Genomic DNA, 14,636 nt, shown 5'->3' on the forward strand with positions numbered 1-14,636 from the left:
CTGAGACAGTCCAAGCAATACCTTTCCTCCCGGAGAGGGCCCACGGGCGTTGCGGCTTGTTCATATTTGTGCTATTGACATCTGCAGTAATTACGACTTGACTCCATGGTCTTCATTGTGGGTTTCGATGCATTTGTAGCCTCGGATGTGCCAACAAGGAGGGATCGCTGGGCGAGGATAGCGCCGGACTGAGGAGAGAGACGGAAGAACGTCGATGTGCCACGCTCGTTCGATAATTCCGACAGAGCCCTGCTTGGCAACAACTTCTAAATACGGCATGCGTGGTACGGTTCCTGTAATCGTTTCGTTTTGAAGAATGGATCGGATCGGAGAGTAGAAGGTAACCAGATAGTAGAGACTACTAAAGAAGATTCCTTGAAGCCTGCAAGTAAGCATATGCTCGATCCAGAGGTTGAGAGGCACTTATAGCAGTTCCAAGACGCGCAGCTTGTACATAGGCACAAGCTGAAGCAGACAATTGAGTCCAAAGATCAATGAAACAAGTCAAACCCTAGCACTTGCCAGTAACGAGTAATGCCGTTCAAGGTGGAAGAGTTCGTAAAGGGATCACAGTAGCCATGAGCGGAGTTGGCGGATCGATGGAGAATGCATGAAAGTGTTGCAACGTGTGTTGTCTACAGCAAGAATCAGTTCGGCAGCAATCGTTGTATACACGTGATCTGTAGATATCGAAAACAAAAACAAGTCAAGATATTTATTAAGTTCGGAGAATTTACATATGCATGCTTGTAGTTGAGCCATTTGTGTTTTGTATGCTTGAGCGCCTCAGCACCCAAGCTGGTAATGAAGATCATCGGCGTCTTCTCATCTTCTGTTACACTCCAGCTGGATCTTCAAAGACTGGATCAGCTTTGCTGTCCTTCGTCTCTAACCTCTCCACTATCTCGAGTCTCTACATGAGAATGAGATCTTCATCTTGCTAAAAGATCAAGAAGCAATTGTTTAGAGATGAGAAGCCAGCTCAAACTGACGTCGGCGGATTTTCCCACGTCGAAAAGGGTTTGATTTTCGCCCACGTCCTGGTGGTCTCGCATGTTCGTTAATGTATGCCTTTTTCACCTGCGATTTTCGAATTGTTATTGTATTACACTACAGCTTCGACGGAACTTCGAACTTAAAATACAAAAGAATCCTGGTGTGCATCCCAAGGTGATCCAAGCCCCCTAATTCAGGAAGACCTGGACAAGAACATATCTCCATTTTAGATTTCAACAAGTGTCCTTCAATTACCCTTGATTAGAAGCTGCTTCTGCTTCTTCAACTGCTGCACAACGTTGAGGGGAATCTTGAGCGTGTTGGCCACGATGTTTGCCGGAGTCAGAGCCAACCATTGAGTCAAGCTGATGTCGGCAACCCGATCCGAGCGATATATCTCGATCCAGACCAGATTTTCCGTCCCGATGTTCTTGATATAGTGTCCTTGGTGGTATGTTAGCTGAAGCGTTCGACAGCCGATGATATCAACGAACAAGTCAGATAGAGAAGACGTACCACTATTGTCCGGGAATACAGCTGTATCGCCTGCAGTAAAGTCAAAAGTGCGAGCGTTGGCACCGCCAATGAAGACCGTGGCTTGCGCTTGACCTTGGTGGAAGTAAAGCCACTCTTGAGCCTGTTGTGATGTCAGCTCATACCTCTACACCGAACTCTCAGCAACTTACGTTCGGATGCCAGTGCAACTCTCTCAATCCACCGGGTTCCAAAGATACAATCGCTGCCGCAATCGTTGTCGCGATAGGGAAATTTCTCGAATCGACAATCGAGAGGTTTCCACCACCTCCTGGAACAGAGACGACTTCTTTCTGAGAGTGGTGAAAGACATAGGAAGAGTTTCCGTACAAGCCACTACCAGGCCCAGTGGTGTTGACGTTGCTGACGGTGCCATTGAGGATGTACGGGTCTGGAGTCGGGATAGTGGAAAAGATAGATTCGTTGACGCCAAAGTTTTGCGCCAGGATGGATTTTGGAGTGTGCGCAATCCAATCATCAACCATGAATGTTGTCCTAGATAATGTTAGATTCTTTTTAGATGAGAGACAGAGCACATGTGGGATCACGAACCCGGATGCTTCGAAATTGCCTGTTGATTGAGTTAGCAAAGATCGATGGGTTCTCTTGAAAGATGATTTACCGTCGTCGAATACCAACAGATACTCGTTATCGTCATCAAGACCTGCACCAATCAGCACCCAGTTCACATTTCACCTTAGGTCAGCCAAAACAGACCTTGAACGGTGTGGGCGGATCCTTTTGGAAAATACCAAATATCGCCCACTTCGAGTTTGTCCACTTGATAATCGCCATTTTCATCAACAGCAGACAATAAGACAGAGCCGCTGTACAGATAACCCCATTCCGCCTGAGGTGGTTCTCATCAGTCATGGTCATTATCTAGTTCAAGATTCACTTACCACTCGATGCCAATGGAGCTCACGACTAGCACCTTTCTCCAGATGTTGCTGAGCTCCAGCAATATCAGTGCTTGCAGGCAAATCAGAAATGATCTGTTCCCTAGTCCAACCACCGTTAAAGATTCTCGTCTTGGATTCACTGAAGCTCCATTTCAGATTCGGAAGCAGACCATTGTCAGTCGTGTGAGCACCAAGATTGTCGGGGTTCTGGATGTCGAGCTGATGGTTTGTTCCACCTGCCCAATATCAGTCTCCGCGTTTCTAGATGATCAAGACAATCGACGTACCAAGAATTGGTCCTCCTTTGCCGGAGCCGTCGATCGGTTCTCCTTGTGCGAATTGAGGCCCCGACCTCTTTTCCAGAGCATGTGCTCCAGATTCAGTCACCGGGGTACTCGAGACTGCGACAGCTGCAGAAAGCAGGGCTACAGCGTTTGGGAACCACATTCTAAATGTTGCAGTGTTGAAGAGATGTGAACCTGGTATCCGGGAATGCAGGAACTTATGCCTGCAGAAATATGGACATTCAGCCTTAAATATATCCACCCCCGCCCCTCAAATTGAGCGACACCAATCCCCTCCAGACAACCTCGTGCGGAAATGAAGCGCCGAGCATAAGTTGGGATGCTACAATATCAATTACCACCAAATGGAGTACATTATTGGCGTTCTTTCGACATCCCCAGACTCTGGATGTGATCGTCCATCTTAACTCCCCCACTTCGTGCTAGTAAGCTTTCGTACCAAGCTACTTTTTAAGCTTATTCAGACAACGAGCCCCGGGCTTTACTTCTTGTTCGTGGTTTTGTGTTGCCAAGAAATGTCGATCTTCCTATCGCGGATGCTGTTTTGGATGTCGCCATGCTTGGCAGATATTCTACATTTCAACGTTTCACTTCAGCCTGAACATTTTAACTTGGAATGACAAATCTTGGGCGAGGTTCGAGAACGGCATTACTAAATGCCGGCACTGAGCTTACATGTCGTGATCTTGACATTCAGCGCTTTTGGCTTTCTTTTGTTTTGGTGTTTCCTGTTTGAGATGAGAACCTTGTCAGCAGGACAAATACAATTCTTAAAATTATGAGTTGCATAACGCCACGAGATTGATTTTTCAAGTCATGAAGATCACCGTTTGGAAGAGTTGTGCCTCTCATGATGGTCGTGACAAGCGGGCCGTACCTTCTCTGAGAGAAGTCTCTCCGCCGGCTGTTGGATCACTTCCCGCTGTTGTGTTTCGCTTCGAGAGAACAGAGCAAAATCACGTTGGAAGCATCAAATTCTCTGGTACTCTATCAACTCAATCGAGATGATGACACAGCTGGTCCTCTGTGTTGACGAGAAGGTCAAGAGCGAGAAGCGTTACCCCTCCTCACTTTCCCATACCTTTCCATCGCCGTTGGACTAGTACTATTACCCTGCCCTTCACGTCGGCGATCTTCAGGGTCTTGATCCTAGGACGATCACAGATCTTCAGGAACAGTACGGGAAGAGCTATGCAAGTAGTCGTACTTTCATAGAGTATGAATGGCACTACTGGCGTGTTTACCAGGGAACATATTTTTCGGGGACCATGTCCCAAGGCATCGGGGACTTGATAAGTTTTCGTCTTAAGTAAGATCCTCATCTGCCATTTTGGACGCATCTTGCATGTCAAACAGGATTGGATGGGTTCTGAATGGTAACAATTTTGCCAAGGTGAAGTCGACGATCACAATCCCGCAGCCTTGCCATGCTATCCATTTTCACTCCCACTTCGGAGATTCTTCCGGCTGCTCTCACCTCCGAGACTATCAGGTGAAGTATGTGATGAGAGGGTGTGATGAGGCCAACATTAGCTTTCTGTATGGTTTCAATAGTCACACCTTCCAACCTACTTTCTGTCTCCATTTCTTTCCCAAGCGCGATCCTATGATTAAAACCTCCTTATGCCACTGTCGATCCCTTCTGGTTGTAGTTATAGACTTCCAGCTTTTGAAGAATGTTATACATTTACTTTCTGATGACGACATTTTGCCATGGAATTGCTTTTCAGAACGAGGTTACCGCGCAGTGTGTGGCCGGAGTGGTGGTCATCCAAGCTTCTGTCGCCCCTTTACTACAGAGCTACGAGGAGGATGATGGGGAAGGACAGCATGTTATATAAACCATAAAAGATCCCTAAATCCGCTCACAACCTTCTCATACCTTCTCAACCCATTCCACTTCAGTCTCATTCTCAATTTCAAGTGCCGAGACTCTACTCACAATGATCAAATCATTCGTGACCATTGCCTTGCTGGCTTCGACCGCACTGGCATCCCCAGTGCCAGAAGCTGAGCCTGAGGCGCAGCTTTCATTGCCACCTCTGATCCCGTCTATTCCTGGTGTCACTGAACCTTTGGCCAGCAACGCACCGCCATTGCCAATCCTGCAGATTCCAACTCCTGCATTGCCGAGTCCTCCGTTCACCGGAAGTAACATCAGACCCAAGAAGATTGGATACTTTTGGACTGGTGCTGGAGACAACGAGCATGCTGGTGGGTTCATTCCACTTTTGAATGAGCTGAATACTGACTTTGTAATTAAGATTTCTTGGCTGCTTACAGTCTTGACGATGTAAGAGACCAAGACAGGATTACATTTCGTAATGACTGACAAACCTAGGATACATTTGGAACCTTTCTTTGGCTTGCAGATGTTCCGTCTAGTGGGAACAGTCCTCATCATCTTGGTGTCAGCCACGACGGCCAGACTCTGATTGGTGGTGGGTTGCTTTCTCTATTGAAGACGCAGGTGAGTACCCAGTTTCCATAGCCTGGTAATCTCTCACATCATATAGGACACTGCATACTACTTTGATGTCTCCAACCCATACCGACCAGCTTTCAAGAAAAGCAATCGTGGTATTTTGGCGTCGATCACGGATGAAATTCGCGCTAAGCCAGATGGGTACGTCACCTCAAGCATGCTTGCAGAGCAATACTGATTCCTCTAATAGTGGATTCTTGATCACATACATGGGCTGTAAGTCTTAGATATGGTCAATAAAGGACTTTTTGCTAATATTCTCAAGCTGCTGTTGGAACTTCACCAGGTCGTCTCATTGAGACTGACGCAAACTTCAACATCATTCACGAGTACCCCGAAGATGTTGCCGGAACTCTGAACATCCTCGGAGAACAATTCAGCCCCCACGGTCTCAGCGTTGATTGGGATAAGAACCTCATTCTTACCTCCGATTTCGTGGTCCCGGTCACGATCTTGAAGCCATCACTCGGTATACAACATGCGAACACTCTTCGTCTTTGGAATCTGGCTTCTAGGACTATCATAAGCACGCTTACCATTCCAAACGTAGGTAGAATCCTTTGTGCTAATGGTTTGAGGATAAGTCCTCGCTGACAATGACCACAGGGAGGCGGAATTCAAGACGTGAAGTTCATCCCTGGCAACAACGAATCAGCCGCACTCGCAACAGCCGTCCATCTGGGCCAAGTCTGGATCGTCTACCCGTTCCGCTATGATTCAAATGGCAACCAAGGTGTAGTAGAGCTCCTCTACGATCTCGGACCAAAAGCTCAAGATACCATTGCCATCTAGTATGTCTCCCTCCCTCCTTTTCCCTTCCGTTCACGCTAACAGCCCTAGCTCCGACATAACCCAGGACGGCAAATTCATCTACCTTACCCTCACCACCGCTAACCACATCGCAGCCCTTGATATCTCCGACCTCAACAACGTCAAGCGTCTCGACGACCCCGATGAGGTCCAACCCACCATCGGCCCCCACTACATCAAAGTGACGCCAGACCAAAAGCACATTGTCGTCACCGACTACTTTGTCCAGACGGGCGATATCGGTCTCATCAATACTCCGGCCGATTACAAAGCGCTGTATATTGATATCAACCCTGATGGAAGCTTGAACTTCAATCGTACCATTGATTTTGAGAGAAATTTTGCGCAGACGAGGGGAGGTGCTAAGCCGCACAGTGTTGTGGTGTTTGATTTCACGGATCCGGCCAATCCGATTTACTATTAGATGTTGATAGATTTTGTGGATTAAGGGTTGGAGGAGCTTGGGTGATTGTACTTCCTTTTGTAATTCTTTCATATATGTACGAGAGGGCTTGATCGTCATTCAACATGGATTCTAGCCTCCTCGATATTTAATTACAGCAACAAGTAATGGTTTGAATGAACTTAACATCACGGAATGGCGGTTCGTGAGTGAGTACTCGTGTATATTTGCCTCGAAACTCGTTAACATAATTCTATATTCATTATGCCCCTCCAACTCCATGATTTTGTCTATACCCTTCATGAATAACTCAAAAGTCTAATCACCCCCAATTCCCAGACCCAAGAATGTCAAAGTCGCCACATTCATTGCCGCAATGATGAACCAGATGATCCACCCAACAGTAGTAGTAGCCTTGTTATTCGTCAAGGAAATCGTATCTTCAACATCACCACCGCTCGCCCAAATCGCCCTCTCAGTCTGATAAGTCAAAATCCCATCCACAACACCAACTGGCTCCTTAGTATCATCAATTCGTACTCTCATATACTTGTTTTGAGACGTAAACCACAACAGCGGGAAAGTCAAGAAAATAAGCGCAACAGACAACACGACATTGCAACCATTCAGAGCAGCCGCAAATCCTTGCTGGCCTTCGGCTGCAGCGATGATCATAGCTGGAATAATGGAGATACATCTTGTCAAGAAACGGCGGAGGAAAGGATTCATGCGCCAATTCATGGCTCCTTCACAAATCATCTGTCCAGCCATCGTACACACAATGCCCGCACTTACACCCGAGAACAACAGCGAAACAGCGAAGATCTTGCCACTGGCTAACCCGATCGTGTCCACGAAGACCTGGTACAAGCCTGGGAGATCAGCATCGCTGGCATCTTCAGAGAACACGGCTCCGGCAACGATCAGGACAGCGGAGTTGACGAAGATAGCGACGATGAAAAGCGTGATGCAGAGCTCGGCGATCGTGTAGGACATGGTGGATCTTATGGTTGAGAGAGTGGGTTTGTAGAGATCGATGGCGTATTTGGAGTCTGAGGCTTTGACTTCGTGGAGGCGGTTGTGGAGACGGTCGATTTCTCGCATGCGGGGTTGGACGAGGCCTGAGCCGAGATAGATGGTGTGAGGCATGAGTGTTCCTCCTAGGAGTGCACAGGATTGGTAAAGACTGTTTGGAGGTTAGTGAACATGCTCAGACATTCAGGAGGGAGAAGAAGACTCACCCGTCGCTGACGAAAATTTGTCTTGATGGGAGATAACCCTTGAAAACCTGGCCCACGTCTGCGGATATGTATGAAAGCTCGATGCAATACATAATGAAGATTGCAACGACGAACATCGAGACGAAGATTTCGAAGATTCGGATGCGCCTGAGTGTCCCATCTGGTTTGTAGAATAGGAGGATGACGAGCGTATCCACTACCGAAATGCCGCAAGCAGCTACGAGAGGAATCTTCGAGTTCAGGATGTTGATAGCAATTGCCGTTCCAATGACCTGCATGAAAATTAGCGGGTTTGATGGGACATGTGCTGAATGTAAGGAATAGCGTACCTGTGAAATATCGGTACAGATGATTGAGGCCTCGGCCATCAGCCAGAGAACAAAGTTCAGCCATCGAGGAAGAAATGCTCTATTCATTTGCGCCAAATCCATGCCAGTAACACAGCCCAATTTCGTAGACAGAGCCTTCGTTTTCGTTAGTTACTGTAACCCTCGCTCTGCCATGTTTTTCAATACTCACTTGCAGGAAAACCGCGACCACATTCGAGAACAAGATCATGAACAAGAGCTTGAATTTGAACTCAGCACCTGAAGTAAGGTTCGACTGCAAGTTGTCTGGATCGACGTATGCCACGGTAATGACTGCCCCAGGTCCAGTAAATCTGGCGAATTTCCAGAGAACGGCGCCCGTGTCGGAGAGACCTTGCTTCGTGAATAGCGATGCGAAGCCATCCTTAAACGATTTTCGCTGGTCGTTGTTCCTTGATGAATCGGCAACTTGGATCTCCACGCCCGTTTTCTCGATCGTCACATCATCTTTCTCGTCTGGAGAGGTTTTGTAGGCGTTCGAGAGCGAAGATGGGGTTTGTTGCTCGGGGTCGGTATTTGATGGGGCCCCCATTTTTGGAAGCGGGGCTTGGCGGGTACTGCAATTAATATGCTTAATTCACGACCTGACAATTAAATCAGTCTGCGAACTCGTTTCAAGCTCCTGCGCCCAAGAAACCTTGGGTCGAAAGGGAAGGGAAATGTTTTTATTGAGAGGATGAGGGGTTTCCCCTCTAGCTTCTGGTCGGCTTTGTGATGGGCAGGGACGGCGGGAGCTGAAGCAGGGGACTACTTTAAGCTACTGTCCAAGTGAGATGCTCAACTGGCTCAACCAATTGGACCCCGGTACCGACAAAAGTTGTGACATGCATGCCAAGAACTATTGGCTCCAGCGTGGGATTCCGTTTCCGCAAAGGTGTTGGTTCGGACGGGAGCAGGGACGGCTCTGTGACTATGGGCGCCCAAAAGCTTAGTTCAAATGGCGTGAGGTCCCAAAAAGTAAAGATGGCCGGGTCCAATTGGACTGGACTGGCCGCAGGTTATCTGTAAGGCCTAGATCTTATCTAATCTTGTTTTTTTTCAGCGCCACATTAGACGCCTCTGCTTTGCTTTTCTTTTGAAAATTAAGTAATAGATTCCGGTCCTACGGCCTAGAAATCTTCGGGCACAAGAAGTGAGCAATGTACTGTAGTAATTCTAAAAAACCCTGAATGCCAATTTGTGCAGCTCCCTGAATTTACCATAAAGCCAGGTGTTGACAGCCTGAATATGCCGAGCATTAGCGACTTTGCATTTGCAGGAAAATTTCTGAGCTGTACTTCACAATGCAAATCCTTGTAAAACAAGGCGAATCTACGGTCATAGAGAGTACTTTCGAAGCGCATTCTGATAAGGCCAAAACTGTGTCTCATCGAGACTCTCTACACCATCAAGGTGTCGTTAAAAATGAGACGAGATGTTGGTTTCAGGGAAGCTCGCTAAGCCTAAGGGGCCCGCTTGCGAGATTCGCTTAGGGGTAGGAAGGGGGGAGGTAAACCTTAATTCAAACGTTAAGTTAGGTGTAAACAGCTCTTGAGTATGCCATTGTTATTATCGAAATCAATAGCTCTTCGCATTGCGGTCTTATTATATTTAAGAGGGAGGGAATTGAAGCCTGGCAGGGTTCCGATACCATTAACTAAACTGCCTGGATTGTGTGACTTTGTGTCCCACATTCACAAAAGCGAGTCCTTGGAGTTTCTTCGCATGTACGAAATTTATGGAGCTTCTAAATGTATATGTTTATTGCAGATACATGCCTAGGACTGCAGAAGTTCATGGACAACCATACACCCTAGGCCCTTTAAAGGCATTACATTGCGCCTTTACCAAGATCCACAGCTCCACCAAGAGCAGCACAATCTGCATCTGAAGAGCTAGCCGCTACAAAGCTAGGAGTATCATCGTCATTGTATCCTAACCGGACAAGGGTAGGAGTTGTCGAATTTCCATACGTTGGCCAGCCGAGTTGACTAAGACCATTTTGCGGATCCCTCGCAAAAGCAGCCCAAGCCTTCATGAAATATGCACTGACGGCATTTTCTGCTGCGGTACTAGGTAAGCCTGAAACTTCTTCAGCTGTGCCGAAGATCATTTCGAGCTCGCTACCGTGATATGTTGAGCTGTTTGGGAAAAGTCGCAAATTATCGAAGTCGCCGAAATATCTGTAGCGATACACTGTGGCACCGCTTGCATCACGAGCGGCAGCTTCGGTGGCAGTCGCACAGGTAAATGCTTCAAGGTTAAAGAGCTTTTGTTGAGTGGCGTTGGAGCTTTTATTGGTTGCAAACGCTGCGATTTGGTAGAATCCAGATTCGAAATCATTGTTTCCGATGAGTAGGGGCTGAGAAAGCTTTGTTCAGCGAGCTGCTCAAGACAAAGGAGGACACTTACAAGTTTGGCAAAATTTCCAGCAGCTGCAAGGGCACTGTAGTCGTGAAACACGGTGATATTATCCTCAACAGGTTCAAATTGAGGTTGATAGAGTGCATTAGTAGGATCATATGGTACCTTTGCGAAAGCAGCAAGCACTGCTGACATATTCTTAGATTGCATGCAGCTCAACACATCGCCTGTTGTCCCGCATCCTAGAGCGGAGGAGACATTGTACCAATGTTGAGCAGCTAAGGTTGGACTCAATGGTGTCCAGCTATGCGGTGTCCCTGATTCCATTATATAACCCGCCACAATGGGTTCGTCTGGATATGAGTAGGCCAGGTACCCCACAGATACAGATCCTGCAGATTGACCGAAGACTGTGATGCGATTGCAATCACCTCCGAAAGCCGCTATGTTATCGCGGAGCCATTCAAGTGCCATTCGTTGATCGAGAAGACCGACATTCTGCTGAATACCAGGTGCACCAGGGAAACCAAAGATGTTCAAACGATAACTGTGATCTTTAGTGCCCCGTTCGAACCATAGAGGGAAGAAGGTAAGAAGAGTAACGCACTTTATGGTAACAACAATCACATCCTCGGCATCAGCAAGATACTGGCCATTATAGAAGAGACTTTTAGATCCCCCAGTGTTCCACCCTTGCGAAGCATTCAGTTTTCAGAACGTAGCACGTGATGTCTCCATTCGACTTACTCCCACCTGGAAGAAACACCAATACCGGCTTTAAGTCGCCTGTTTTTGGCTCCCCTTTAACCCACAGATTCAAGCTTAAGCAATCTTCCGATTGTACGTTTCCTCCTTGGGTCGTGAAAGCGAGGAAGATACGGTCAAATTGAGCCGTCTTGTTTGGGAATGCCACAGTGCCAGCAATGTTAGCGGGGCAACTCCTTTTGAGAGTAAGCTTTGATGGCGAGAATGTTCATAGGTAGCTTACGGGCCCTATGAAAAGTTAGTTGCGAGTCCAAGAGGGGGAATGGGAAAGTTACGTAGGTAGATGCATTGAAGGTTAAATTTGAGGTGAAGCGTTGTGGTGGAAGCCATCTCTGAGAACCATTCGTTGAGCCGGCGAATGGAACACCCAAGAACTCAATTACTCCTGTCTTGTTAGGGGCGATATGTCCAACGACGAGCCCGCTTGTTGTGGAGACAGGTGACAGAGCTGTGGCGAGTTCATCGGAGCATAATGATCCTCTGGCAAGGAGCAGAAGCTGCAAACTTCTAATGATCAATGCCGCCCTCATAATGTGCCAATAACATGTAATAGTAGTAGCTCTGTGTGTGCGGAACTACGCAATTGAATGAAAATGATTCAGGCGGAGTTTGGTGTTTTCGTGTTTTCGAGGTTCAAGTGGCGGTTGCAGCTTACGGAGGCCAAGAACGGGTACTTCTCCGAGACTAAGTTGGCCTTCTGCAAGGGTCAATATACAACATGCAGAGCTACCCTTGAAGCTCCGGGCATCTCAAAATCGATGTTATTTACCCGGTTTGCGAACATTTGAAAGGGGCAGGGGCACAAGTGCACAAGTGCAAGATGCCCCTGCAATCGTGATATCTCAACAGCCTCATCATGAATGATAGCGTCGAGTCTGATAAATATGAGCGCATAGTGCCGTAGTGTAAGACGAGCCCCTTATTATCTTAAAGCTTCAGTTGCTACGCTCTGCTGGTGTGAAAAACAAAAGAAACATAGTGTGGAGTGGCTATTAGTAGGGTTTAATGACCGCTAAAATACGCGAAGTACTCCCCCTTTCTCAGGTAACGAGACATACTTCTGAGGCTTATACCATATTTTGATCGAATTCAAGTGAATACACCAAAGGACAACTTATGGGCTCTCCTAGCTTTATGGGACGAAATAGGCAGGCTGTGAATCAAAAGAATTTCTTTTCTTTTCACGGTCACGTGGAGTTTGAGTTCCAAAAGCGGGGTTCCAAACAGGGTTTTGAAGCAGGGTTTTGGGTCCAAATCGTTGAGTGGTCATGTAGATGACAACGACGTCATATATCTGCGTTCAACGAACACTCTTAAATGTGGAGTTCTCTTTGTCGCATGCATGTTTGTCATAAAAACATTGTGTTTTGCGCTCTCGGACATTTGCGCTGGAGAGTTACATCGGGGCTGATCTCCGCATTCCACAAGCCTTGCCTTATTCGGAAGACAGCGGCAAACATGGGCATCCCATACTCGAAACAGATCAACCTAGCCTTCGACCAAGTCACGCCGTTGGTGGCGGCTGGCTTCAAAGTTTTGCAAACGACAAGAAACATCACATACCTTCTCGCCGCCATCCAGATCTTAACGGCTCTCTTCCTTGGCCTAATTCTGATCACGCTCGTGGCGGTGCTCATCACTGTGAATCCAGATCTTGAAGAAGAGCGGCGAAGTCTTGTTACACCTGCTGTGAGATATCTGGCAAATTCCGTCGTGCTGTATGGACGGTGGCTGCAAGTGGGTATCTGGACTGCGGGTATTGGGACAGCCGTTGGTACCGCTGGGGGGTGGTATGTTACGAGAGAGATAGAACAGGTAGATGTCGAGGTTGAGGATCCGGAAGGAGAAGATAAAGATGGAGAGGTTGCCGCTTCATAATCTTCTTGTTCTTTTTATGTGGAGTGCATAGTTATTTGTTTGTTTCCAAGGTAGTATTAGCGGGTGGCGCGTATCTTGGACTACCCAATTGTATGCTGGAAGACTTGTAATTGTGTGAAACAGATTGTATGGATTGGGTCTATTGAATTACAAAAAGAGGAAGCTTGGTGCCGCCATTTGCGCTTGCGCGGTTTATATGATATCGATCAAATCGCTATGTTTCTTAATCGAAGGCAATTTGCAAGCCGGAAAATTGAGCGGGTGTTTGGGAACGTCCTGAAAATCTAGTAGTAGACTTATCACTTGGTCTTGATAGCTTTAAAATCACAATATCGTCTCACAGCACTCGTGGTGGCAGAACTTAAAGCTCCTCGGCTAATTTTCAGGAGCTTTTGCGAGATCGTGGTGCAACCCCCGAATTTGCCAAATGAACTTTGTTGGATGCTGTCCGGATACCTTTTATAGATAATTTTGTACAGGAAATATCAAAACTAGTTTCAGAATCGTGTTGGTCTCAACAGCATGGTGAATCTGGTACCCCATCAATATAGTTAAAAATCTTTGATTCACATCTCTAGCACAAGAGACATGGAATCATCTTTATGAATCGCTAGACAGAAGCTGACTATGATAGGCTTCCTTCGACTCATTGCAGTATGAATAGTGTTTTATTTAAGTTGTTTAGAATCTGTTCCGGAAGACTTCGTGACACACTTGACACGTGACTGGAATCATGAGTTGGCACTTTCTTCCGGACAGCTTAGCTCAAGTTTCGGACCTGCGGGGATCCGTGTACATGGAGACTGGGTATCCCGCTTCGGACATGTTTTGAGCAGTGTGATATGCGCTAACCAGATGTTGACCGAGATACAGCTAGAATTACTGGCCAACATGTATATATGCTCCCATGCCTCCAAACCTTCTCATCCAGCAACACACCTTCTCAAAGATTTGCCATTCACAATATTACAAGACATACAAACAGCCATGGGTAGCAATGACTCCACTCGTATCCAGACAGCATGCGCCGTCCTCAACAGCTATAGCGCCCTCACCGTTGAAGCTCTCCTGAAACCACTTGCGGACGACTTCATACATCAAGTCTTTCCTTCATCCTTGGAATTTCCACCACGAGACAGAGAATCCTTTGCTGCTCATGCGAGCGGAGTCACGTCGATCTTCAGCAGTTTTGCAATGGTTCCACACAACATGTTCGAAGATGCCTCCAAAAACACTGTGATTGTTCAAGCGAAGATGGTTGGGGAATTGCATGGGATGGGGAAGTGGGAAAATGAGTGTGTGATCTTCATGAAGATGTTGGAGGATGGGACGAAAGTTGTGGAGACCACGGAGTTTGTGGATAGTTTGAGGTCTAAGCAGCTTCAGGAGAAGTTGATGGCGGGATCGAAGGGAAATGTATTGAAGAACGATGTCTAGCCAAGGCATAGGAAAGCTATTGGAGCAAGAAATTTATCAGTGAAGGAAATAATAAAGATCACCCGTATGCGAAACGAATCGAGAGCCTGAAACTTGACGAAATACAGTGAAGTCTTGCAGATAACCTTTCCGCAAATCAAACAATATTTCTCTATCTTGATCGCACGTT

At 46.9% G+C, this 14,636-nt stretch overlaps 6 protein-coding genes across 6 annotated transcripts; 3 read left to right on the forward strand and 3 right to left on the reverse strand.

Annotated features, from left to right (window-relative positions):
• Positions 1–1,200: 1,200 nt before the first annotated feature.
• Positions 1,201–2,903, reverse strand: LY89DRAFT_770501 (Bicupin, oxalate decarboxylase/oxidase). Its single transcript, XM_018221850.1, has 8 exons — positions 2,720–2,903; positions 2,433–2,668; positions 2,248–2,380; positions 2,153–2,194; positions 2,083–2,101; positions 1,683–2,025; positions 1,513–1,633; positions 1,201–1,440 (listed from the first exon to the last, which is right to left on the reverse strand). Exons 1-8 carry the CDS (start codon positions 2,877–2,879, stop codon positions 1,244–1,246), a joined length of 1,251 nt encoding a protein of 416 aa, XP_018075606.1. The 5' UTR covers positions 2,880–2,903; the 3' UTR covers positions 1,201–1,243.
• A 1,777-nt stretch (positions 2,904–4,680) lies between these two features.
• On the forward strand, positions 4,681–6,456 carry LY89DRAFT_665695 (uncharacterized protein; the record flags this gene model as incomplete). Its single annotated transcript, XM_018212860.1, has 8 exons — positions 4,681–4,951; positions 5,002–5,030; positions 5,079–5,207; positions 5,254–5,363; positions 5,413–5,438; positions 5,488–5,768; positions 5,829–6,013; positions 6,063–6,456. The coding sequence occupies 8 exons, from the start codon at positions 4,681–4,683 to the stop codon at positions 6,454–6,456; spliced, it is 1,425 nt and encodes a 474-aa protein (XP_018075607.1).
• Positions 6,457–6,644: 188 nt separating this feature from the next.
• Positions 6,645–8,831, reverse strand: LY89DRAFT_705107 (natural resistance-associated macrophage protein). The gene is made up of 4 exons (XM_018217428.1): positions 8,196–8,831; positions 8,006–8,140; positions 7,677–7,948; positions 6,645–7,621 (listed from the first exon to the last, which is right to left on the reverse strand). The coding sequence occupies exons 1-4, from the start codon at positions 8,574–8,576 to the stop codon at positions 6,754–6,756; spliced, it is 1,656 nt and encodes a 551-aa protein (XP_018075608.1). The 5' UTR covers positions 8,577–8,831; the 3' UTR covers positions 6,645–6,753.
• Positions 8,832–9,854: 1,023 nt separating this feature from the next.
• LY89DRAFT_639220 (alpha/beta-hydrolase) lies at positions 9,855–11,710 on the reverse strand (the record flags this gene model as incomplete). Its single annotated transcript, XM_018211607.1, has 5 exons — positions 11,423–11,710; positions 11,135–11,328; positions 10,995–11,079; positions 10,436–10,934; positions 9,855–10,385 (listed from the first exon to the last, which is right to left on the reverse strand). The coding sequence occupies exons 1-5, from the start codon at positions 11,680–11,682 to the stop codon at positions 9,855–9,857; spliced, it is 1,569 nt and encodes a 522-aa protein (XP_018075609.1). The 5' UTR covers positions 11,683–11,710.
• Positions 11,711–12,456: 746 nt separating this feature from the next.
• On the forward strand, positions 12,457–13,289 carry LY89DRAFT_681835 (uncharacterized protein). Its single transcript, XM_018214381.1, has one exon. The coding sequence runs from the start codon at positions 12,611–12,613 to the stop codon at positions 13,028–13,030; it is 420 nt and encodes a 139-aa protein (XP_018075610.1). The 5' UTR covers positions 12,457–12,610; the 3' UTR covers positions 13,031–13,289.
• A 683-nt stretch (positions 13,290–13,972) lies between these two features.
• On the forward strand, positions 13,973–14,538 carry LY89DRAFT_681836 (uncharacterized protein). Its single transcript, XM_018214382.1, has one exon. The coding sequence runs from the start codon at positions 14,018–14,020 to the stop codon at positions 14,465–14,467; it is 450 nt and encodes a 149-aa protein (XP_018075611.1). The 5' UTR covers positions 13,973–14,017; the 3' UTR covers positions 14,468–14,538.
• Positions 14,539–14,636: the final 98 nt, after the last annotated feature.

This window comes from Mollisia scopiformis, assembly GCF_001500285.1.
Source record: "Mollisia scopiformis unplaced genomic scaffold LY89scaffold_5, whole genome shotgun sequence".
Lineage (NCBI taxonomy): Eukaryota > Fungi > Ascomycota > Leotiomycetes > Helotiales > Mollisiaceae > Mollisia > Mollisia scopiformis.

Bases quoted from the DNA above. Each gene is read 5' to 3' on its own strand.
- LY89DRAFT_770501 (XM_018221850.1), bottom strand. From the start codon at position 2,879: ATGTGGTTCCCAAACGCTGTAGCCCTGCTTTCTGCAGCTGTCGCAGTC. The intron at 2,669-2,719 runs GTACGTCGATTG...GATATTGGGCAG, and splicing joins CAAAGGAGGACCAATTCTTG to GTGGAACAAACCATCAGCTC. The intron at 2,195-2,247 runs GTCTGTTTTGGC...TGATTGGTGCAG, and splicing joins ATCCGCCCACACCGTTCAAG to GTCTTGATGACGATAACGAG.
- LY89DRAFT_681835 (XM_018214381.1), top strand. From the start codon at position 12,611: ATGGGCATCCCATACTCGAAACAGATCAACCTAGCCTTCGACCAAGTC.
- LY89DRAFT_705107 (XM_018217428.1), bottom strand. From the start codon at position 8,576: ATGGGGGCCCCATCAAATACCGACCCCGAGCAACAAACCCCATCTTCG. The intron at 8,141-8,195 runs GTGAGTATTGAA...ACGAAAACGAAG, and splicing joins TGGTCGCGGTTTTCCTGCAA to GCTCTGTCTACGAAATTGGG. The intron at 7,949-8,005 runs GTACGCTATTCC...ATTTTCATGCAG, and splicing joins TCTGTACCGATATTTCACAG to GTCATTGGAACGGCAATTGC.
- LY89DRAFT_681836 (XM_018214382.1), top strand. From the start codon at position 14,018: ATGGGTAGCAATGACTCCACTCGTATCCAGACAGCATGCGCCGTCCTC.